At 43.5% G+C, this 24,643-nt stretch overlaps 1 protein-coding gene across 1 annotated transcript; it reads left to right on the forward strand.

Annotated features, from left to right (window-relative positions):
• The first annotated feature begins 84 nt into the window (after positions 1–84).
• On the forward strand, positions 85–23,377 carry LOC310871557 (gelsolin-like). Its single transcript, XM_083783144.1, has 19 exons — positions 85–200; positions 3,464–3,657; positions 3,774–3,928; positions 4,039–4,200; positions 4,556–4,615; positions 5,013–5,102; positions 6,495–6,584; positions 11,110–11,242; positions 12,495–12,583; positions 13,801–13,929; positions 14,893–14,979; positions 17,248–17,381; positions 17,564–17,657; positions 18,132–18,302; positions 19,005–19,179; positions 20,691–20,812; positions 21,323–21,400; positions 22,304–22,364; positions 23,091–23,377. The coding sequence occupies exons 2-19, from the start codon at positions 3,465–3,467 to the stop codon at positions 23,258–23,260; spliced, it is 2,193 nt and encodes a 730-aa protein (XP_083639270.1). The 5' UTR covers positions 85–200; position 3,464; the 3' UTR covers positions 23,261–23,377.
• Positions 23,378–24,643: the final 1,266 nt, after the last annotated feature.

Raw genomic sequence — 24,643 nt, forward strand, 5'->3', positions numbered from 1 at the left:
GGGAGTGGCTTGTTTGCCTTGTTGTATTGTCTATTGTATTTACCAGCAACACAACACAGACAGAGAGCAGCTGCGTGTCGACTCTTAACTGTGTTTCTTCCTTGCTGCAGCGTTTGTCTCCAGTGGAAGAAAGTCTCCTTTATTCCGCCTGTCCTTTTTTATTTCACCACAGAGACACTTTCACGCAACAACAACATCAGGTAGGCGGCCTAATCATTCTGTTATTGTTTTATTGACGCAATTAATGCAATGGCGTTGCAGTCGTCAAAAAGTAATAGTAGACTATAGGCTAGCTCATGACATGACATGATGAGACTGAGTAGTCTACTTTACTTCATATGGCAAAAATAAGTATATAGGCTATTTGTGCTGTAGCCGATCTACAAGTTATCAGCTTGTCACATTGCTGCGCTGTTTTCCCATCTTCTTTGGGACACATTTTCCGGTGGTGAGTTTATGGAATGGATACTATACCCCACCCTGCACAGACTTAATAATTAATGCCAGTAATGTACAAGCTACAGTTCATTTTAAACAATTAAACTTTAACAATTCATCTGCCTGCCTTGGTGTTATCTTTCTAGCCTACACTTTGTAGTTGTCATTGATGATGCTGTCGCTTGCCGAGAAGAACTGCAAGGCATAATAAGCAGGATTCGTTATTTTTGGGCAAGAAACGCTTTGTCTGCAATGCAATGACAGACTCTCTGACTGTGTGTCTCCGAGTCCGACTGTAGGCTAGACCTGGATTGAATGTAGCACAGTGAGTCTCTCTGTACAGAGTCAGAGAGAGACTCGCTGTAAGCCCTGAACCAGGGCTAGATTGAATGGAGCCCATGCCCCACAGACAGGAAGGCAGGAAGGTGTGTCAGGGCATTGAATGTAGAAATAGGGTGTTGCCATCTCAAACAAACCAAACTGACATGACAAGCTATTTAGTTTGTTTATCATGTGTAAAGTTATATTTGTTGGATACATGCCTTACCTTAAAGGACCACTTTTCAACCTATCTTCATATAATTGGTCCTCCCTAATGTTCATTATAAAATACCACATTGTTTTCCTACTCAGTCTGTGTCTCATAGGGCAGTTCAGAAACCCGCAGTGACATCATCGATGGTGAATCCAAGTTTATAGAAACTGCAGGCTTTCTATTCCTGAAAAGTTGCAATGTGAAAATGGAAGCCATCGTTCTCACGATATATACTGTATATACGGTGAAGTGGTCCTTTAAACTATTAAATTATTATCTTGCATCACATTAGGCCTGGGCAATTAACCGAAAATATATATAATCCTAATCTTGTTCATATGGACTATTAATTGCATAATCAAGAAACGTTTTATTTATTTTTATATTTTATTTCTTACTAGTATAGCCTATCGGTGAACAGATACAAAAACAAACAGAATTTGATCTATTTATAATGGACTAAATTGATTACTTAAACTTGTATTATACCTTGTTGTAGAATGGTGGCATGCAAAAAAGCCGATCTACAAGCTCACAAGGATGCATTGTGAGCCTGTTGATAGGCTATTTTCGCACTCTTTTTTTCCCCCTCTCCATTCAATCAATAAAAGTTTGACATGATCATTCATGAAACGGATTTTGCGTCAAGTCACCCACACAGTGTGCTGCAGCAATATTCCACTGTTCATACACGTATAAGTGTGTGATAAATGAAGGTCCTTGCTTAACACTCCCAACATGTCTAAACACATTGTTATTGCGTTGAGGAGTGAGGAGTGTCTAGCTGCCATGAAACAACATTAAATTCAGACATGGTATTTGTGGTAAGGGAGGGCATTCTTTGAGACACACATACAGGTATTTAAGGGCGTGGCCTGGGGCATCTCCGGGGAATGTGTATGGACACTGTCAGGCCAACTTTTGTTTATGCCGAGCTAACGCGCTTGGCGCGAGCCCTTCTAAGTATAGTTGGCTGACTTTTAAAAAACTGAAAAGTCGATAAACCAACAGTTTAATGAAACTAACGACGAAATCTAGGAATTGTCACTGACTTGTGACGAATTCTGCACCGGTTCCCACTGGTTTAACTTTCAACTGACTTGTTTTAGCCCTATTTCAAAATGGAGCAGACCATTCCGCGCATGGTCTGAGCATATTCTTCTGCCTACACATGTGTGACGTTTCATTCAGGCTGAATGAAACGTCACGCATGTGTAGGCCGAAGAATATGCTCCTATAGCAGTGCTCCTCAAGCCCTTTCATTTCATGTACCCCCATAACTCTGAGAGTGCGCAAGGGGACCCACAAGGGTCCATTTTGTTCCATTTGTGCAGACCTGTGGACCCCCCCAGGCAGCCACAGGGTCCTTGGCTGGACCCCACTTCTCCTATGCAAACAAACAACGCCCTCTGCTGTTTGTTTCCGTGAACACACGTCATGCACACGCTCTGAATTCCCCTGTTGACAGCTTCAGTAGCACAGCTCGAAATCTGTTCTTGAGAGATTAATGCTACTATAACATGAGGAAACCTGTCCTGTCTGTCTAAATAAATACATAAAAAACAGACTTTTGTTTTTGAGCGGTGCCCAACCGCTCCAATGAACAGTCGAGTTTGAGTATAGATGTGTGTCTGTCTGTATGTATGAGGACGGACAGATGCAATACCGTTGGCGTTGGGCGACTTAAAGTGGCACTGTTGCAAAACGCTCAGTTCACACGTTGGTATTATTTTTAAACATTGTTTAAACATTTTTCTTTAAACGTAAGGACATTGGACTCGGAGCACCTGTCTCCTGACCCTGACTCTCACCCAAATTATAAATCGGTCAGATATCGGAGCTTGGATACCTGAACATTGTGTCTGCTTGCTCTTCGAAGGACCCATCGTGTTTAGTCTCAAAGTGAAACTTAACACTCAGCAAACGTCATTCTCAGGACATGATCACAAACGCAACCATATATTCATCCATAAGAGCTGGACTGGAATGACTATATCTTCCTTTGCCATTGTTCTCTGAGCCAACGTTGTGAGCTGGCGGGTGACGGCTAGATGGCTACATGCTCCCGAGGTGTACACACAACTAAATGCCATTGGCTGCTGCGTGAACAATCTGGATTATCTGCAGGATGTGATTTGCATACGGATGTGAAGGGGATTTAAATTAAAGGTGCACTATGTAAATGTCTACCTCGGATTTGAAGCCGGGTCTCCCTGCAGTGCTAAAAGTTTTACGATTGAGTCCGTCTGTTTGCTCTGCTGAGAAATAGAATTTTCACAGAAATGTCATTTCTATTCATACTTCATAGTGTTCCAGTGCCAAAAACACAATTTAATCGTTAATTGCAATTATCTATGCGACAATTAATTAACTTAAATGTGTAATTGTGACGGCCCGAGTTATAAAGTTAAACATCTTCCTTCCAGTACCCGTTTATGATGGTGTACCACCCATAATTGCTCCTCCCATACTTTTTTTTTTCTTTCTTAGAATGGTGTACCATGCAGAGTTTGAGCGCGCGGGGAAGGAGTCGGGCCTTCAGGTGTGGAGGGTGGAGAAGTTGGACCTGGCCCCGTTGCCACAGTCCCAGCATGGAGCCTTCTACAACGGAGACGCCTACCTGGTCCTCAACACCGTCAAGCAGCGCTCTGGAAGACTGCAGTATGACCTGCACTACTGGCAAGGTACAGTACGCTAAGTTGCTAACCCATTGGTTTCTCAAAGTGGCTGCCTCGGAATACTTTGATACTATTTGCAGCAGTGGTGAAGTGGTATTGAAAAGATTGCATGTGGTATATAGGCGAGGACTGTTCTCAGGATGAGAGCGGGGCGGCGGCCATCTTTGCCATCCAGATGGACGACCATCTTGAAGGAGCGCCCGTTCAGTACCGAGAAGTCCAGGGCTACGAGTCTGGCACCTTCACTGGATACTTCAAGTCTGGACTGAAATACATGGTAAACGACATACTAAATGGATACACCATGAGTTATTGTAGACTAGAAATCGGAAGTATTTCCAAAGGGAGCAATAATGTAATACTTTTTCCCCTCCCTGCTCACAACAGAAAGGGGGCGTGGCCTCTGGTTTCCGCCAAGTGTCAACCAATGAGGTGGACGTGAAAAGGCTGCTGCAGGTCAGAGGTCGGCGGGTCGTCCGGGCAACCGAGGTCCCTCTCACCTGGGACACTTTCAACAAGGGAGACTGTTTCATACTGGACCTGGGAGAGGTGCACGCACGCACGCACGCACGCACGCACGCACGTACGCACGCACACTGGGGGGGGGGCATACAACCTTCAATGGTGCTGACAGCAAGAGGAAGTGCAGCTAGACTTAGGTTCTCACTTTTTACAGGGGCCACTTCCGAATTTCAGCCATGTGCGGTTTCTGAAAGCGATTCACAGTTTGACAATAATCAACACACACATGGCACATACATGCAAGAAAGCATGCACACGCGGTGAGACACTCGGGGTGTGTGTGTGTGTGTGTGTCCGTCTGTCCGTGTCCAGTAATATACCTCTACTGTATATAATAATGCATGCAATAATGTAATACATCTATGGCATATCTGTTTTTCAGGAGATCATCCAGTGGTGTGGCTCCCAGAGCAACCGTTTTGAGAAGCTGAAGGCCACCCAGGTGAGTGATGCCACTACACTACAGTAGTGGTGCCGGGCGCGTGGGCCCGGGCCGAATTATTATTAAGTCTTGGCGAATTATTATTAAAGCTGCGACGTATTGAAGAATAAGTCACGGCTTAAATGAATACGTCACAACTTACGCCATACGTCGTTCTGAGATTTCGCCGTCTCTCCAGTTCACACGGGTGTGATTTTTTTTTTTTTATCGTGAACATTTTTATTTCAGAAAACTGGAGGATTTAGAAGATATTTTTTTTTAATTTTGAGGTCAGGCCTAAAGTGGTTAAACTGATTTTGATGCTATGATGACCCCCCCCCCCCCCCCCCCCCCCCCCCGTACCCCACTTTGTGAGATCCACCAGGCTTAACGTTTCCATCGCTCTCTGACCACACAGGTGTCCAAGGGGATCCGTGACAACGAGAGATGTGGGCGGGCCGAACTGCACGTCTGCGATGAAGGGGAGGAGCCAGAGAAGATGCTGGAGGTGAGTTCATTGTGATGTCACGTCGTTGCCGTGTAAGCGTTGCATCATTTCAGACGGTCGTCCGATACGTGACTCTATAGTCGTCTAGATACGTGACTCTATAGTCGTCTAGATACGTGACTCTATAGTCGTCTAGATACGTGACTCTATAGTCGTCTAGATACGTGACTCTATAGTCGTCTGTTGATACGTGACTCTATAGTCGTCTGTTGATACGTGACTCTATAGTCGTCTGTTGATACGTGACTCTATAGTCGTCTGTTGATACGTGACTCTATAGTCGTCTGTTGATACGTGACTCTATAGTCGTCTGTTGATACGTGACTCTATAGTCGTCTGTTGATACGTGACTCTATAGTCGTCTAGATACGTGACTCTATAGTCGTCTAGATACGTGACTCTATAGTCGTCTGTTGATACGTGACTCTATAGTCGTCTGTTGATACGTGACTCTATAGTCGTCTAGATACGTGACTCTATAGTCGTCTAGATACGTGACTCTATAGTCGTCTGTTGATACGTGACTCTATAGTCGTCTGTTGATACGTGACTCTATAGTCGTCTGTTGATACGTGACTCTATAGTCGTCTGTTGCGTTTCCAAAACTACGGGGACCCATGTTTCGGTTGCGAAAACCCATTTTTATGGCATGTACAAAATAAATGTATAAAACATAATAAATCGTGGGAATATCCGATCTACAAGCCGATCGGAAGATGTGAGCTTGCAGAGTGGATGTTTTCTCTATTAAATAATGACTTGTGCAAGCAGAGCGCGCAAGTACTAGTTTCGCCTGGGACTCGTACTTTGATGCGTATGCACCGTCCCAGCAAATTGTGCCTGATACGGCAGTGGTGCCAGGTACGGCGCAAAGTAACCACAGTATACCGCTAATCAACTTACAAATTACATATAAATATAAATAGTATATGTATAACTGGTAGGCCAAGTATGCACTAGACAGAGTGCAGTTCTAGTTAATAATGTGTTCATTTTTATAATGTGCTTTTGTAAGTTTGGTCATTTTTGTCCTTTTTTGTGTCTCGGCTGAAAAAGTCTAGATCGGTGATATTACAATCAAAAGGGGGGGGGGGGGGGGGGGGGGTACAGGGATCAGATCCTAGATCAATGGAAACATAATTGCTGTGATCCTAGAAAGATCATGTTTGATACACAAAACCCCCCCCCCCCAAAAAAACGGGACCAGTTGTTGTCGAGACGGGAGTGAAGTAGAGCAGGGTGGTATTATTTATTTATTCGGATCACAATGGAAATAAGTCCTCAGCCCTTTTGTGCAATCCTGATCATTCTGTACTGCTCTCCTATGAATTGTATCATGAATATATCAAATCGAATCAAATCAAACTGTGAACATTGATCTTCGACCATCAGATCCTGGGGGAGAAGCCAGATCTCGCTGATGCTCAAACGGCAGACACCAAGACGGACAGCTCCAACAGGAGGATAGCCAAGCTATACAAGGTTACCCATACATGCACAGTACAACCGTCATTCCTGGACATGCGTCTATAGAGCGTCGCAGTCCCTCCCCCTTTCAGAACAACGAACGGCCCAGGAAATGAAAACGCAATGCATTTCACCATAGGCAGTTCTTATTTAATTTATTTAAAGACCTTTTAAGCGTCGTACGAAGCCAACTCTTGTCGTGACAAATCATGACAACACACACAATATTTTGGACCAAACAAATAATTACAAAGAAGAAAAACAACAAAAAAAGTGTTGTAACCTGCCGTTTTTTTCTACTTTCTTATTCTTTGTTTGGCCCGAAAAGTTCTGTGTGTTGTCATGATTTGTCACGACAAGAGTTGGCTTCGTACGAGGCTTAAAAGGTCTTTAAATAAATTAAATAAGAACTGCCTATGGGGAAATGCATTGCGTTTTCATTTCCTGGGCCGTTCGTTGTTCTGAAAGGGGGAGGGACTGCGACGCTCTATACCCTCGCTGGTAGAGCTCTTGCCTCTCGCTTAGAATATTAACTGTTTTTCTTTTCTTCTGATTTTAAACCAGACTTCTGTGGTTCATACATTAGGTTTAGGTTAGATATGATGTATTTGGGTATGGCCAAAGTATACTCGAGTATATTAGCCCATTTTTGGGCTTTGATTTTTGTATATTGAACCCCTTTTGGTGTTAGCATTATGTTATGCTTTAGCTATGAAAAATAGCAGATCTACGAGCTTGTAGGTCTGCTATTTTTTGAAAAATCAAAGAACCACTGACATAGAAACATAGCTTTTTCAGAAAACTGTCAGGATGTAGAAGACATTTTTTAGAATCTGAAAAATGGGTTAAGGAACATTATTTCACATGGAGCACATTCTGAGCTTTTGACAATGCTACTTGACTGTTCGTCCCACACACAACTATGTCTGTATCAACCCAGGTCATTTCTGGTCAGACTTACTTTTGTTCCACATTTGCTCACTGTCTCTGTGCATGCATCTGCCCCCTCGTTGGCCGGATGGTTTTCGCTGCTAAACTTCCACCCTCAACTATGATAATAATAATAATTATCGTTATTACATCAGAAATACTTCCTTTTGATACACACACTTCAATACTTCCTGCGATATGTTTAGCCTACCCGTCTACCAAGAAAGATTGATGGGACAAATGGTGTTAATATGACAAATTTTGAAATTTAACTAGTATCCACAAACAACCGTTGAGACTAAAACATCTATTACAAATGCACCTGGAATATTAACACCAGAAGCATTTTATTCATGAAAATATGGGTTAGGACTGCTATATTTAAATGTGAGGACCTTTGTAGCGAATATTGACTATATTCTGATTCTCCGCTCTAAGGGACTGATCGTTATTTATCCACCAGGGGGGGGGTGGTGCAGATGTGATTTATTTTTTTTATTTTTCCTCATCCCCCCCCCAGCCTCCAAATATTTTTTCGGGACCCCCCCTCAGGGACTGGAAGAATATATATGACCCCCCCCCCCCCATACACCATAGACTATATTCATTTTATATTCACACCAACAGTATAGCAGCATAAAGTAAACGCTGATCGTTTATTAGGCGGCCGTCTGGGGTTCATTTGGTTCCATATCTGTCATTACATTATGGTCAACACTCAACACTGATATACCATTGCATTCTTCCAACTAAATATTTAAATATGCTCCAAAATAGCATATGCAGACCTATAAGCTGGGCACCCCTCGCCTCTGTGCCCAAGCCCAGGATGATGAAAATGAATGAATGCTAAATAAATACATACATGTCACGCAGTCGCATACCATAATACTACAGCGTCATACTCCACAGAGAAAAGCACAATTTGCGCAACACCATGCGTGGCATCAACTGCCTGCTCGGCTCATTTAGCCAGCCAGGCACCACCGAATAGTTTAACTCTTTATAGTCTATATAACCAGTACGCAGACAAGAGTAGGCTACATCATTGGCACCGGCCAAGTACTATTCTCTGACTCACACCAACATTGCAAGGGGCACAGTGCGCAAAGATGCACATCACGACCAGCCAGCCCTACCTTTTAAATCAATGAGCGTCTGTCTCGTCTGTGCTTTTCTCCGCCACCATGTCGACGATGCGTTGTCCAAAGACGGTTGCGTCTCTTCCATCAAAATATTCCATATACCATCAACATAAAGGCAAGGTGTTTCTGTGATGTTTTTCTACTTTCTATTTGGATGAACTTGACGTTCACAAGCAACTTGAGTCACCAACAGTAACTTGTAAGAAGCCTTCTAAGGTTATATCGTTACGTCATCCACGACCTCAGCCGCGACATTATTATTATTATCATCTCAGTCTGACATTCTCCTGACTCGGTGAAGCGGCGCTGGGTGAAACCGAAACACCAGCAGCAGCGCTGGTGCTGCCAGTCTGCTTTCCACATCTTCCTCCTCTCTGACACCGACCGACAACACTCGCTCTTTTCAGTGCAAACACCGTGGTTCATAACTTCAATTTTTTTCCGCTTGCATTATTCTACTGGAAATGTCATGAGACATGAACGGCGCAGAATCAATCTATCTCGCGCCACCTTGTTTTGAACTGAAGTGGTTACGTCAGTTACTGAGTCAGACCTTTGCTGGTAGAACAGATCTACAAGCTAACAACGCGCCACCAAGCAACGCGTTGTTAGCTTGTAGATCTGTTCTATTTGCATGTGCAGTTGCGCACACATGGAAGATACCAAGTACACTCGCCACACAGGGTAAACTTTATATAGATAGGAGTAAAACACTATGAAAAACAAAATAATCTAAACATTTTTTTAAATACAAAATTCAGCAAAATAAAGTTGTACAACCTCCCCCAAGCCAAAATAAAAGAAAACCTATCCCCCCCTCAGGCTCAAAAAATAGTTTAATGACCTCCCCCTTTTTTGCACCATACCAACCTTTGATAAATAACGATCAGTCCCTAAGCCTGATGTGTTTTGCCACTGAATTGTGGCTAGAACTAAATAACTTTAGATTGTTAGTGTTTTTAGACAGAATACCACAAATAAGACAGGGGGTGGAGTAGCTATTTATGTAAAATGTACAATTAACATAACTTATTTTGCTGTCATCGACCGTCCCGAGTTCGGCCAAACAAATGTTGTAATAGCGGACATATAGTAACTTTGTTTATATTATTATATTTATTATTTTTGCGTTTGTTTTGCGTTACTGACAATTAATAAATCAAGAGTGTAGCCTACCAAGTGGTGTAGAGCTGTGCTGGGCTTGCTTCACCATGACTACATGATCTCACTTTCACCAATAAAAAAAAAAAATAGTACTTCCACAGCCTTACTAAAAGATAAACTCTCTGTCTTCTCTCAATGTCTGTCATTTCGCACATGTGCGACAACGGAATGTAAACAAAACAAGCTGTGTGTCACACCAAAAGTGGTGACCTATTGAATACAGTAGATTAGAATCATTACGCAATCACCACAGGCTGCAAAACATGGGTCACTGACCTTTGTGTAACACTGTGACACGACTGTGTTGCTTACAGCCTTTCACGTCTAGGATTTTACGGAAGAAGCCTTATGCACCTGCTTTTAGTTTTTTGTTAGTTTTTTTTTATATACATTTGTTTTTGTATTATATCTTTATGAACCTTGTTGTCTATGTCATGTATGTAAAATCATTGTTGTAAATGTTTCTTTTTGTACACAGACCGCCATTGAAAAAGAGACCTTGGTCTCAATGGATTCCCCTGAAATAGAGGTTTCAATCAATCAATCAATCAAAATCAGTCACTCAGTCACTGGTGTTATTCCTGTTCTTGCACTTCATCATTTAGCCACTGTTTTTAATAGTATTAGTGACAGGTTTGCTCCCTTTAAAAGCTAAGGATAAGAAAGACAGATCAAATTCTTCATCTCACTCACTCACTCACTCACTCACTCACTCATTTAGGGGTTTAAGACCACAAAGTTGTTACACCAGGACTAGTAAGTAAGTAAGTAAGTACACTCAGTGGTTTTCAACCCTTAAGTTTTCATATCACGGCCTATTATTTATTCTGCATTTGAACCACGGACCGCCATTTGATGAGATTTAGCCAGCCTCTCGGACCATTTGACGCTGGTACCATAATGAGAGAGAGATAACAGGCAAACGTTGATCAAAAGAACAATTCTTCTACAGTCTCTAAGACGTCTAAATTAAGTAATGCAGACGTTTAACAATAATTTAACACATGAGATCGTAAAATGAAACGGGTCCATTTTGTTTCATTTTACAAGAGTTTAAGATCTATAAGGGTCCATTTGGTACCAACTCCATCATTTAGCTGGGGACCACCTGTAACCTCCTGAAGGACCCCCGCTGGTCCCCGGGACCACTGGTTGAGAACCACTGCTTTTATAACATCCGAAGTATCAACCATAGTCTTTCTAGCTCCATTTCCAGACCTTGGTCATCTCCAAGCTTATTATTATTATTATTAGTATTATTATACAGTCCTAGTGAATGTTTTGCCGTTTGTTTGCGTTAGGTGTCCAATGCCAGTGGGGACATTGAAGTTACTGTGGTAGCAGAGGAAAACCCGTTTTCCCAGAATGCACTGGAGTCCAGCGATTGTTTCATCCTCGACAATGGAACGAACGGACACATCTACATCTGGAAAGGTATCCCAAAAAAACCCCGGCCACTACCAAGCCCCCACACACTACACACTACACACGCCAAGCCCAACACGGACAATGGAAAAGCAAGCAACAATAATGTGTTCGTATAGACCAGGGCTATTCAACTGGCGGAAGAGTTTAATTTTTTTTTCTTTCAAGGTTTTTTCCAGGGGGGCTAGTGTATTACAGTATGTTGTGTGATATGAAATGTGAGCTTACCATAGTAATCCTTACTGTTTTTGGATAGAATGAGACCATGCAGTCACAATGCGGCCCCCCTGAACGATTTAGGTGAATAGCCCTGGTACAGATGCTCGACAAAGCCATATGCACTGTAGTGGCTTCGAGCCCAGTCAGCCCATAGACTCTAGAGTAGTGGGCAGGTACTTTAGCACTGTGCCATAACAGTCCCATAAAAGTCATTTCGGTTCGAGATCATGGATTCCACAATGCGTCGCCAGACTTCCCGGTCCTTCATTTCCACCCCCAGTTCCTGCCTACTGAAGCATGTGTCCCTAGCGATGACATCGGGGAACGACGGCTTTCTACCTCTGGTCCGCCCTGAGGCAGGACTCCAGAGAAGAAGGAAAGATATAACCTCATTGTCAGCTCTGTAGCAGTGGCCGGCAAACTGCGCTCTTCTGGATCGGACCAGTAAAGAAACAATGGGGAAGGTTGCCGTATATTAGATTAGTCGATGGGTGGCTCTTCCAAGACAGATTTTGCGCTCTCATCAGAAGGCGGGTGTAAGTGCCATGATCCAACCGATTCTCTTGTTTCTTTGAAAGGGTCCATGTCTCCAGCCATAGAGTAGAATCGGCTCAACGGTCGTCCTAAATATTTCTTACTTTTAACATCTTACTAAGCTGGGATGACCAGATCATATGCATGTCATTGAAGGCTGACCAGTCCAGGCCATACCCTTCCTAACCTTTTGGTTCCTAATCCATCATTTAACCCATTTTGGGCGGGAACCCCTTTTGGTGTTAGCATTATGTTATGCCTTAGCTATTGAAAAACAGCAGATCTACAAGCTCATAGCGCGCCACCGAGTGGCGCGCTACGAGCTTGTAGGTCTGCTATTTTTGAGAAATCGAAGAACCACTGGTATAGAAACATAGCTTTTTCAGAAAATCTGATCTCAGGTGTTCAACACATTGAAAACCACTAATCAATCCATTGAATCCAATAGAGTGACAGAACGTGTGTGTGTGTGTGTGTGTGTGTGTGTGTGTGTGTGTGTCTGTCTCAGGGAAGGAAGCCAACATGGAAGAGCGCCATGCGGTCCTGAACACTGCAGAGCTGTTCATAACAAAGATGAACTACCCCAGACACACCCAGGTAACGCACATGTTGATTTAGGTTTAGTCCGTCTTTTGAGTATAGAATCCCATATAGTTTTAGTCATATTTTAGTCCCTTGAAATGTTTGAGTGTTGGTCTAGTTCTAGTCGACTAAATATCATACGGTTTTAGTAGACTTTAAATCTATACAGTTGATTTTGTCGACTAAAATCGGGTCTTTGGCGGTGCCTTGAGGGCATCGTAGTGCCTGATTTTACACTTGGTTGCATGCTGAAAATGGGCGATCTTGCAACGCGTTGTGAGCTTGCAGATCTGCTATTTTCAGAACACGACAGTTCTACTGGATCTCTTCTCCGCTAGTCCTTCCCTAACATTTTTGTCTAGTTTTAATTTGTTGAATTTTAGTTATCATAGCTTAGTTTTTATTATTATCATCATTATTATTATTATTTGTTATTTTTGGGGCTAAACCTATAATGAGAGATCACAGCAGACTGACAGGAAAAAAAATAGATAGTCGATGAACATTTGTCACCATTGTTTTAGTCGAAACGTTTAATTTACTTGCCACGGGCAGTTGGTGTCAACCTCTGAACTGAGATTTGATTGAATGAAATATTAATATAAAGAATGAATGCAATAAGGGGCACGGTGGCACAGTTGGTAGTGCTGTCGCCTCACAGCTAGAAGGTCCTGGGTTCGACTCCCGCTAGGGGCACTGTGGGTGCTGGCGGCGTGTTTCCTCCTCCGCGTCATCAGTGCCCATACCCGAAGGCGGGGTTGGCGAAAGGGCCTTTCTGTGTGGAGTTTGCATGTTCTCCCTGTGTCCCCTAGGGTAGGTACCCTCACAAAAACATGCAGTAATCCTGGTCTCTAAACTGCCTCCCCCTGGACAGCCGGGACGCCTGATGGAGGGGAAAAGAACTGGTTGGAATAACGTGTTCCTTCCACGCGCTACTGTACGTCCAACCAGGGAAACTCCCCCCTGTCAGGTGTAAAGGAGCAACTTGGACACTCACGCATGAAGGAAGCATGAGTTCAAGTCCGTTGCTCTCCCCAGGTTGGCGGAGGGTGTGTAGAGCCCAGGATCACATTAGATGATTGACACAGGGGTGAAAAATGGGTTACAAAATCGTGGGATAAAAAATATATATATAAAAAAAAGAATGAATGCAATAAAAGAAAAGATCCGGGGGCAGGAACACAACAATGGACTGATGCACTGACCCCTCTCCCTCCCCCGACCCGTCTCAGGTCCAGGTTCTGCCTGAGCACGGAGAGACCCCGCTGTTCAAGCAGTTCTTCAAAGTGTGGAGAGACGCCGACGACACCGTTGGCATGGGAACCGGCTACGTGTCCAATGGCATTGCCAAGATCGAGAAGGTATACCGGCCGGTCGACCTGATGTCAATCACGTACTATAAGCATAATAATGATGATGATTATGCTTTATTCTACAACGGGTCGTTTCGAGGAAGCAATCTGATTGGTTGAAACGGCTTCTAGCCGTGGATCAAACTATAGCACCAGTCGCCACCTAATCAAAACAAAGAATTCTGCTGCTCTGTTTTCCCAGAGCGCTAGCAAACTCGGTGGCTAGGCTAGCTAGTTTCTTGGGACATTTGTGGTCGTAGTGACTACATCGGTCATTAAAAGAATATTTATTTTCAGCGATTTTCTTAGTTTTAAGGGTAACTGTTGTAGAATTGCAATATTACACTTGAGGGTGTGGTTTAACGTGATTATTGCCACTTCAGTGATGCTTGCGGAACTCGACTACGTCTCGTTCCGTACCGCATCACTGTCGTGACAATAATCACGTTAAACCACACCCTAGTCTCGTGTAATATTGCTTTATTTGTACATTATGCCATGACTGTATGCTTTACAGCACTGTTTCCCAAACAGTGGGTTGGGAGTGGGACGCGTCACCCATTTGTGGGTCACAGAGACCAGTTGTTACGGGTCACGACGACTCCAGCCATTTTCTTTTCCTACATTTAAAAATATATAAATATTTAAAAGGTTTATTTTTTTCCGTATTGTAAAATAATTGTATACATTTTTAAACCATACAAACATACAAAAATCGTAAGAAATTCCAGAAATAAAAATGATAATTAAGAAGGTAGCTAAAATAGCTGATCTACAAGCTTTGCAAAGCCTTGCAGAGCGCCACGTTGTGCGCTTGTGGATCTGCTATTTCCACTAGTTTGGGTCGCAGGCAAACTAGTCTAATCTCTCCTTTTTAGGTCTCAACCTGAAACGTTTGGTAACCACTGTTTTACAGTATCGAGGGAATAAATGTATATAAATATAAATGTGTGTCATGTATTTGTATTTCAGGTGCCGTTTGATGCGTCAACTCTCCACGAATCACAGGCCATGGCTGCCCAGTATGGGATGGTTGACGAGGGCAACGGAGACAAGCAGGTATAGGAACACAAGGATGTGCCCATACAAGGTATGGGGACATCTATGATTCCATGCGCGGCCAAAGGAAGCCGACTCCCGGCGTCTTTTCCGGGTTTTTAGACAGCTGGTGGATGGAAATGAAGCTCCACCCATGTCGGCCAGATTCCCGGAAAAGCTTGCCCCGGCTGTCTGAAAAAACGGAATTTGACGCAAAACACAGCTTCTTCTGTCCCCGCATGGAAGTTCAAGTGTGCCCAGGCTGAATGGGCCCCGGGTTCGATTGTCTGCCAGAAATACTAGGTCAGTGTTACCACTTTCAACCTGACATCACTATTTGGGCATATCATTATATTGTTATAAGATTTCCTTTTTTTTATTCTTCTTTTTTTTTAGGTCAATTTGTTAAACGTAACAAAAATAGATCATGACTTCTTTAAGTAGCGAAAATAGCACACCTATAAGCTGTGTGTGTGTGTGTGTGTGTGTGTGTGTGTGTGTGTGTGTGTGTGTGTGTGTGTGTGTGTGTGTGTGTGTGTGTGTGTGTGTGTGTGTGTGTGTGTGTGTGTGTGTGTGTGTGTGTGTGTGTGTGTGTGTGTGTGTGTGTGTGTGTGTGTGTTAAGGCTGTACCCTAACCCTTATTTTAGGACTCGAACTTCGGCAGGAATTTTCGAGTGAACATTCGGACCATTTGTTTCTAATTAATTAGAAAAATAACCGTCTCGATCAGAGCGCACAGCGCGTCTCCCCCGCTCTTTATCAATCTCTCTCGTCTCTCTCAACACACACACACACACACACACACACACAGGGACGAATTATTTTCTGTGCGTGTGTGTGTGATCATAAAAGCTGCGCAGTTTACATCCACTCTCTCGGTTCTGCACTGCTGTAGGCCAGGCCTACTGTAAGTATATAGAACTTTCGGTTCTGTCGAGGGCAGTGCAACACAGCGCAGCGAGAGAGAGAGAGAGAGAGAGAGAGAGAGAGAGATATAACTAACCTTTTTCTCAAATTGTGAGAGCACATGCTGCTCACATCAATGTAGGCTCGCGCCCGTTGTCTTTCTGTATCGTGGTTGAATGGTTCCCTCGCTCAAGCAATGGGTAGATCGCTCACCGTTTGGGGGCTTCGCACCGCGGCCCCCAAACGGTGAGCGATCTACCCTTTTCACCACAACGCATTGGAACGGGGATCATCGTAAAGTCGTCTCTCTCTCTGTGTGTGTGTGTGTGTGTGTGTGTGTGTTTGCGTGCGTGCCGCGATGAGAGCACGTGCTGCTCATATCAAAGGCTTGCGCCCGTTGTCTTTCTGTATCGTGTGTGTGTGTGTGTGTGTAAACCTGACTGAGGCAGAGTCAGAGAAGGGAACGCAAGCAGCGCGAATAAGAGAAGGAAAATCATTTTGTCTGTTGTGTGATTGGCTTGTTGGTCAAGGAGAGGGACAGTACAACAAGGGAGATAGACATAACTTCTGACAGGAATACTTTTTTTGACATGCTCGTATCACCTTCTCGCCGAGATATATTTTCGAATTAATAAAAAAAATATATATATAATAATATTTATTTTTATAAAAAAAAAAAAAAAAAAAAAACGAATGGTTCAAACCCATTAATTAAGATTCGAGTGCCAACCCTAACGAGCGAACATTCGAACCTTGAATGTTTGGGGACAGCCTTAGTGTGTGTGTGTGTGTGTGTGTGTGTGTGTGTGTGTGTGTGTGTGTGTGTGTGTGTGTGTGTGTGTGTGTGAGAGGGTGTGTGTGTGTGTGTGTGTGTGTGTGTGTGGACTTGGTCACTGGGCCATAGAAGGTTGCAAATTGGCAGGTTTACATTCCAGCTAACATGCAGTGCCGTCTGCTAGCATTCAGTTGGATCTGGATTCTATCTGTAATTTAAAAGAAAAACGTAAACAAATAAGGGTTTGGAAGTTTATTGTAGCCTCACTGGATTGGGGACAATTTTGAAATGGGAAGGGGTTCCCTCTTGACTGTCCACAAATTAAATATACTAGCCCTTACCCTTACCCCCCCCCCCCCCCCCCCCTTGTGGCCGTGGGGGGTACTGCGCCCGGGTGCGTTTGTAATTGACTAATAAATTCATTAATAATCATTAATGTGTCAAATCGAAAAAAGGGCTTTGTTACGCCCTCCATATTCATATGGTCAATGGGAGTGATTGGTGCAGGCATTGAGGAGCTAGGGCGGTGTTTCTGACAGACACACACACACACAGACAGACATTGTTAGAATTATAGTATGATATATCTATTTGGTGTTTGTGTGTAGATCTGGCGTATCGAGGGCTCGGAGAAGGTCGCAGTCGACGAGTCTCTCTATGGTCAGTTCTATGGAGGAGACAGCTACATTGTTCTCTACAACTACCAGCACCAAACACGACGGGGACAAATCATTTATATATGGTGAGATTAATTATTCTAAGAACCGTGGTGTAGACCTCATTCACAACCCTCTTTTCCGACAAACTTTTCTTTCCATTCTACATTCCATGGACGCCGGATTTTAATTATGTACATTCAATACACGATAGACAATTGTTCTAAGAGGTCGTTATGGCAGCACATGACACCTGTTGTGTCCTCAGGCAGGGGGCGGAGTCGAGTCAGGATGAAGTCGGAAAGTCAGCCCTCTTGGCCATTCAGCTGGACGACGAGGAGCTGGGAGGAGGGGCTGTACAGGTACACACACACACACACACACACACACACACACACACACACAGACACTCTGAGTCAATGCTTGTACACCAGAGGTAGAGAAGTTCTCATATTATGCGCCTCGTCGTCTCCAGAGAATGCCTTTTGAACTGAGGAGCGCCTTAGATATCCTGTCCATAGTAGACACCAGACTCGAGTCTGGTCTCGAGTGCACATTTTAATTTACTCGGTCTCGTCCGAAAATTTGACTCGGTCCAATTAACACATTTGTTGCTGTTGACACTTATACTCGTCATATAAATTAATTACGCAGGGCGCTCATGAAGAGTAGGCTCGTCTTAAGTCCAGCATGACAGGAGGGACTAGTGGACAAGACATGACGAGTAAAAAAAAAGACATTTCACATGGACTAAAACATGCTGTGCACACGGCCCCTTAGACACACATTTCACTGACACTTTTATTAAAGTTGTCATTTGTGCTGTGGTCTGGCAGGCGCGTGTGGTTCAGGGCAAAGAGCCCGCCCACCTCATGAGCCTCTTTGGGGGACAGCCAATGGTGGTGCACAAGGGCGGGACTTCTAGAGAAGGTGGCCAATCGGAGGTGGCGGACACTCGACTGTTCCAGGTGCGAGCGAATCCGGCCGGAAACACCAGAGCTGTAGAGGTGAGTAGTAGTTGTATGTCAGTGGTGTTCGGGGAACCCTCAGAGGTCATTGATTGGGGGTCCCCAGCTAAATGTTAATATAGCAGCACAATCTGTTTCAGATTAACCACCGGCCTTTTCCCAAAAAATATTTGAGAAAAATATTATTATATTTATTTCATTTCAGTTATGAAATTATATAAATTTTACTTTGTACTTTTTTTTTTTGTACATATTTCATAATAAGAAAAGGAGCAGGAAGAAGATAAATCTTATTTATACCTGCCCCTATATCTATCTATCTATCTATCTATCTATCTATCTATCTATCTATCTATCTATCTATCTATCTATCTATTTAATATTATCGATCTTATTATCTAATATTGAATATTTTATAAACATTTTAACAACACTAATCTTGTACGGGGATCCCTGGCACAAAATCATATTTTCAGATGGTGGTCTGTGGCTAAATACAATATTTATTTGGGGGGCTTGACATGGAAAAGGTTTGTTCTATGGCGGGGGTTCTCAAAGTGAGGTCCGGGGACACCCTAGCAGTCCTTTTCCAGCTTTCCAGCTGGTCCCCAGCTAAATCAGTCCAAGTAGCATTGGTTTAACCACACTCATTTACAAGTTTTACGATGAAGCGTGGCGCGTTAGAGCGAGACGATGATTCGACATGAGAACCCTCAACGATGCATCTTCTCCCCCTCCCAGGTGGATGCTGTTGGTTCAAGTCTAAACTCCAATGATGCCTTTGTGCTGTTGAGCCAGGCAGGCTGCACTCTGTGGGAGGGGAAAGGAACCAGCGACGCAGAGAAGCGAGGAGCCAATCAGCTCGCTGAGCTGCTGGGAGCCTCCCCTACGGTCGTCTCTGAGGGAGAGGAGGAAGGTGATGAAGAGTCTGTCTGTCAGGAAGCTTGACCTATTTTATACTTCGTTATATGACACAAAAATGTGATAAAGAATTTCACAAGGCATTGCAACATGCGTACATTAATTGGGGAAACGCAATCATGTATTTATTTTTCATGTAAAGTAAATTCGTTCAAGTTTCTGCCCAGACCTTCATCGTAATATGAGCCAATACTATAAACGGTAGTCATGAGCGTTCTCCCTAAGTTCTAAGACCGTTCTCCCAGCGTCGGCTGCATTCTGTTGTAGACCAAATTCCAATATCCAAAATCTCGGCCACTCGCTCATTCACACTCGCTCACTCCAGCATGGCGGTGTTACGGTGAAATTGGTGACCTGCGGAAATATGTGACCATCTCGTGGACTTCACATTACGTACATGGAGGTCTTTAAATATGTGACCTAAATACAGCTAGGTTGAACTTTGCTAATAAACAAACTGCAACTATTTACGTTCGGACACTGACATACATAATGTGATTGTCTACACGGTTGTCACATATTTCAGCAGGTCACCAATTTCACCTTAACACAGATTTTGGGTATTGGAATGGTCTTTGTCCTCTCTTCTTGAATATGATGTAATTTAGGCTATACTGCCACCTCCTGGTATGAAGAGGTACATCCTCTCATCAAAGGACCACACAGACCACTTTAAATAAAGCCTCCAGGCTTTATTTAATTTCTTATCCTATTGAACTCAATGTGTGGTGTCCATGTTTTGAACATGTCCAACATTCATGTGTTCATTGTAGATGCGTTTTGGGTGTGTCTAACATTCATGTGTTCATTGTAGACGAGTTTTGGGTGTGTCTAACATTCATGTGTTCATTGTAGACGAGTTTTGGGCGTGTCTAACATTCATGTGTTCATTGTAGATGAGTTTTGGTCGTGTCTAACATTCATGTGTTCATTGTAGATGCGTTTTGGGTGTCTAACATGCATGTGTTCATTGTAGATGAGTTTTGGTCGTGTCTAACATTCATGTGTTCATTGTAGATGAGTTTTGGGCATGTCTAACATTCATGTGTTCATTGTAGACAAGTTTTGGTCGTGTCTAACATGCATGTGTTCATTGTAGATGCGTTTTGGGCATGTCTAACATTCATGTGTTCATTGTAGACAAGTTTTGGTCGTGTCTAACATGCATGTGTTCATTGTAGATGAGTTCTGGGCGTGTCTAACATTCATGTGTTCATTGTATACGAGTTGTGGTCGTGTCTAACATTCATGTGTTCATTGTAGATGCGTTTGGGTGTCTAACATTCATGTGTTCATTGTAGATGAGTTTTGGTCGTGTCTAACATTCATGTGTTCATTGTAGACGAGTTTTGGGCGTGTCTAACATTCATGTGTTCATTGCAGATGAGTTTCGGGCGTGTCTAACATTCATGTGTTCATTGTAGACGATTTTTGGGCGTGTCTAACATTCATGTGTTCATTGCAGATGAGTTTTGGTCGTGTCTAACATTCATGTGTTCATTGTAGATGAGTTTTGGGCGTGTCTTGGAGGACAGACCGAGTACCAGACGTCAACCAGGCTGAAGAACGAGATGGACACCCATCCTCCTCGCCTGTTCGCCTGTTCTAACAAGACTGGAAACTTCATGGTCTGTCTGTCTCTCTCTGTCCATCTACCTGTCTGTCTCTCTCTGTCTACCCGTCTCTCTGTCTGCCCGTCTTTCTTTGTGTCTGCCTTTATGTCTATCTGTCTCCCTGTCTACCCATGTCTCTGTCTACCCGTCTTTCTGTCCGTCTGCCTTTCTGTCTGTCTGTCCGTCTTTCTGTCTGTCTCTCTATCTAGTGTCTACCCATCTCGCTGTCTGTGTACCCATCTCTCTGTCTCTGTCTACCTGTCTGTCTGTCAGAGACAATGTCCACATGTAGTACAGTATGTCACCCCATGAAGTCGGTCGATGAAGACTCTTTGAAACAGCAAATTATTGGCTTAGGAATGCGACAAAAAAACCCCCAAAAAATATCCATGACCTTCAAGGCTTCAAGAGGGGCTTCATGGGGCATGTAATTGATTGTGTGTGTGTGTGTGTGTGTGTGTGTGTGTGTGTGTGTGTGTGTGTGTGTGTGTGTGTGTGTGTGTGTGTGTGTGCGCGCGCGTGTAGGTAGAAGAGGTACCAGGTGAAATGACACAGGAAGACTTGGCTCCTGATGATGTCATGATCCTCGACATCTGGGATCAGGTCAGTTAACAATGGTTACCCTGGTTTCTCCTTTCCGGGCTCCTATTGGCTCGATGTCTGTGCTCAATTTACAACATGACAGGTAAACGCATACAGGCATTGAATGCAGAGAGACAAGTGTAGAGTGCCTCCAAGATACCAGGTGAACCTAGCATCTGTCTAAACAATATACTATTAATCTCGTACATTAAAACTATAGGATACCAGGTAAACAAGGAACCTAGCATCTGTTAACATTGTGGTCAAGAAAAACCTAGTCTCGGAGGAAAGCTTCAGACAGGCAATGTAAACGTTTGTTTTCTCATGCCAATAAAGCTCCCTTGGATTGAATTGATAAGTCCCGGAAAAGACGTGCTGTGATTGGCCAGTATAGTCACTAGTCAGTGAACCAATAGGATCCACCAGCTGTTTTGAATCCACCCCTCTAGACCAGAAATCACACAGGTTGGGGCAGGCTAAGGCCTCACTCACACTGTTGCAACACGCATACAACATGTGTCTTGTGTCTTGTTGTCCGTGTTTAATGGCCGCCCCCAATGCATTTCCAATGGAAGTCACATGGTTTGACCAAACATTTTTGTTTGATGCGGGGGAGGGGGGCACAACACAGCCATCAAACACAAATGTTTTGTCAAACCATGTGACTTCCATTGGAAATCCATTAAACGCGGACAAGACACAAGACAAATGTTTGTATGTATGTTGCAACAGTTGCGACTGTGTGAGTGAGGCCTAAGAAAAACGAAACCTGGCCCGGACACATCATTGGCACCTAGACTCCCGATCCCGACGACCTTTGCTCCCTGTCACTCCCCATCTCTCTCTCTCTCTCTCTCTCTCTCTCTCTCTCTCAATTTCCTCCTCTTTTGCCATTCTAATCCTCCTCTCCATCCTCTCCTCCAGGTGTTCGTGTGGATTGGAGAGGAGGCTAATGCGACAGAGAAGACCGAGGCCATGGCGTCAGGTGAGACTCTGCAGCATATTGTCAAAAACAGACAGGAGGTTGTCATACTAACTTCCTGACTTCATCACAAATGACAACCAGAATTTGATGTTGTTGTTGTACGGTTGGTGTTGGGAGTTATGCTTAAATGTATTATGTGCATGCCAGTGTGTGCCACACACACACACACCCACAAAGCAGATCTATAAGGTCGTAGATCAGCTATGTTCAGCCTTATGGTTGGGTAGTTATTTGTTAAAGGACCACTTAACCTTGTTCAACCTATCTTCATATAATTGGTCCTCACTAATGTACATGATAAAATACCACCATTCTTTTTCTACTCTGTCTGTGTCTCATAGGAGGGCTGTGGGCAGTTCAGAAACCCGTCCACCACCAGTGACATCATCGCTAGGCAGATTATTAAAAAAATATAGATTTTTATTATCGTGGGAATGATGGCTTCCATGTTTGCATTGCAACTTTTCAGGAATCGAAAGCCTGCAGTTTCTATTAGCTTGGATGGGAAGGGTTTCTGAACTGCCCACAGCCCTCCTATGAGACGCAGGCAGAGTAGATTATTTATTTTGCTATTTTATCATGATTATTAGTTAGGAACAGTTATATGAACATAGGTTGAAAAGTGGTGAAGTGGTCCTTTAACAAATTGCAAAAATAAATGTCACAAAAGTGTGTGTGTGTGTGTGTGTGTGTGTGTGTGTGTGTGTGTGTGTGTGTGTGTGTCAGCTGCCAAGTACATAGAGACGGACCCCTCCAGCAGAGACGCTGACACGCCCATAGTGAGGATCAAGCAAGGATTTGAACCCCCAACCTTCACAGGCTGGTTCATGGACTGGAACCAGGACTACTGGAGCAGCGACCCCCTGGAGAGAGCCATGGAAGGCCTCCATGTCTGAACACACACACACACACATGGACACACTGTGATACCGTGGTGGGTCTGTTATATTGTCACCAAGTCCAATCTGAGAGAGATGTTCTGATATCTGAAATAAAGATTGATATTAAAGATTCTCTGAAATCAGAAACTTTTTTTTTTGTACAGTTCACTCCTGTTGGAGGCATTACTTTGATTATGGGTTAGCACTGTATGTGTGTAGAATTGTACACTTATTGGAGGTGGTGAGCTTCTCTCACACCAAGAGGCATGTACGGTCTTGTGTACAGTACTCCTACAGGTCACAACAAGCTTAATGTTGTTGTGACACGTCCTGCAGAGACCAACACGATACAATAAGACGATGACTGTTCTTTGGAAAGGGAGTTGATATTATACAACTACAAAATGACGTCATTCACCTTCAGGTGTTCTGAATCTCTGAACTTTAGTTCAGAAAGCCTGTCCAAATCGGAATGTTTTTTTTTTCTCCTGACATCTGAAGTAGTCTTTCTGTCTGCCTTAAGGGGATAGTAAACCCCTATTATTATAACATTTTCCATTAATTACTGTGTGTGTGTGTGTGTGTGTGTGTGCGCGCGCGCGCTGAGCCAATTTGATGACCAGCAGTGGTTCACTATAGAGTGTCGCAGTCCCACCCCCTTTCAGAACGACGAGTGGCCCAGGAACTGAATCCCAATGCATTTTGCCCATAGGCTTTTCTTAAAGTATTTATTTAAAGATGGTACGACCGTGGACAAAGCCAACTCGGATCATGACAATGAACACAATATTTTGGGCCGATCAAATCATTAGAAAGAAGAAAATAAAGGCAGGAGACAACACTATTTGTTTTGTTTTTCTTCTTATAAATTATTTGATCGGCCCCAAAACATAGTGTTCATTGTCATGATTTGTCACGATCCGAGTTGGCTTTGTCCGCGGCGTAACCGTCTTTAAATAAATACTTTAAGAAAAGTCTATGGGGAAAATGCATTGGGATTTATTTCCTGTGCCACTCGTCGTTCTGAAAGGGGGAGGGACTGCGACGCTCTATAGGGAGCTGGCCATCAAATTAAAAAGGGAAGCTCAAAACCCAAAATGCAATACTTTGTTTTCAAGTGTTTTGCAGTTTCGCACAAACATCAGTATTACAAAGTTATACAAAAACACCCTACCAATTCCATTTCTGCCCTCTATTTCCCATTCCAAGAGTGTTTGCCTAATGTAACTATTTTCAGCAATGGGATAATATTTTTGGTGGGTAGATCTGGTTGAGCTGGTCATTTTGAAAGTAGCCCTCAAGTCTAAAAATCACACACGTGTGAACTGAGTGGTGCAATTCCCCCCCCCCCCCTCTCTCTCTCTCTCTCTCTCTCTCTCTCTCTCTCTCTCTCTCTCT

Source organism: Protomyctophum parallelum, assembly GCF_964188405.1.
Source record: "Protomyctophum parallelum genome assembly, chromosome: 15".
Lineage (NCBI taxonomy): Eukaryota > Metazoa > Chordata > Actinopteri > Myctophiformes > Myctophidae > Protomyctophum > Protomyctophum parallelum.

Coding starts and splice junctions, on each gene's coding strand:
- LOC310871557 (XM_083783144.1), top strand. CDS start 3,465: ATGGTGTACCATGCAGAGTTTGAGCGCGCGGGGAAGGAGTCGGGCCTT. Junction 5,103..6,494: donor AGCCAGAGAAGATGCTGGAG/GTGAGTTCATTG, acceptor TTCGACCATCAG/ATCCTGGGGGAGAAGCCAGA. Junction 18,303..19,004: donor GAAACACCAGAGCTGTAGAG/GTGAGTAGTAGT, acceptor TCCCCCTCCCAG/GTGGATGCTGTTGGTTCAAG.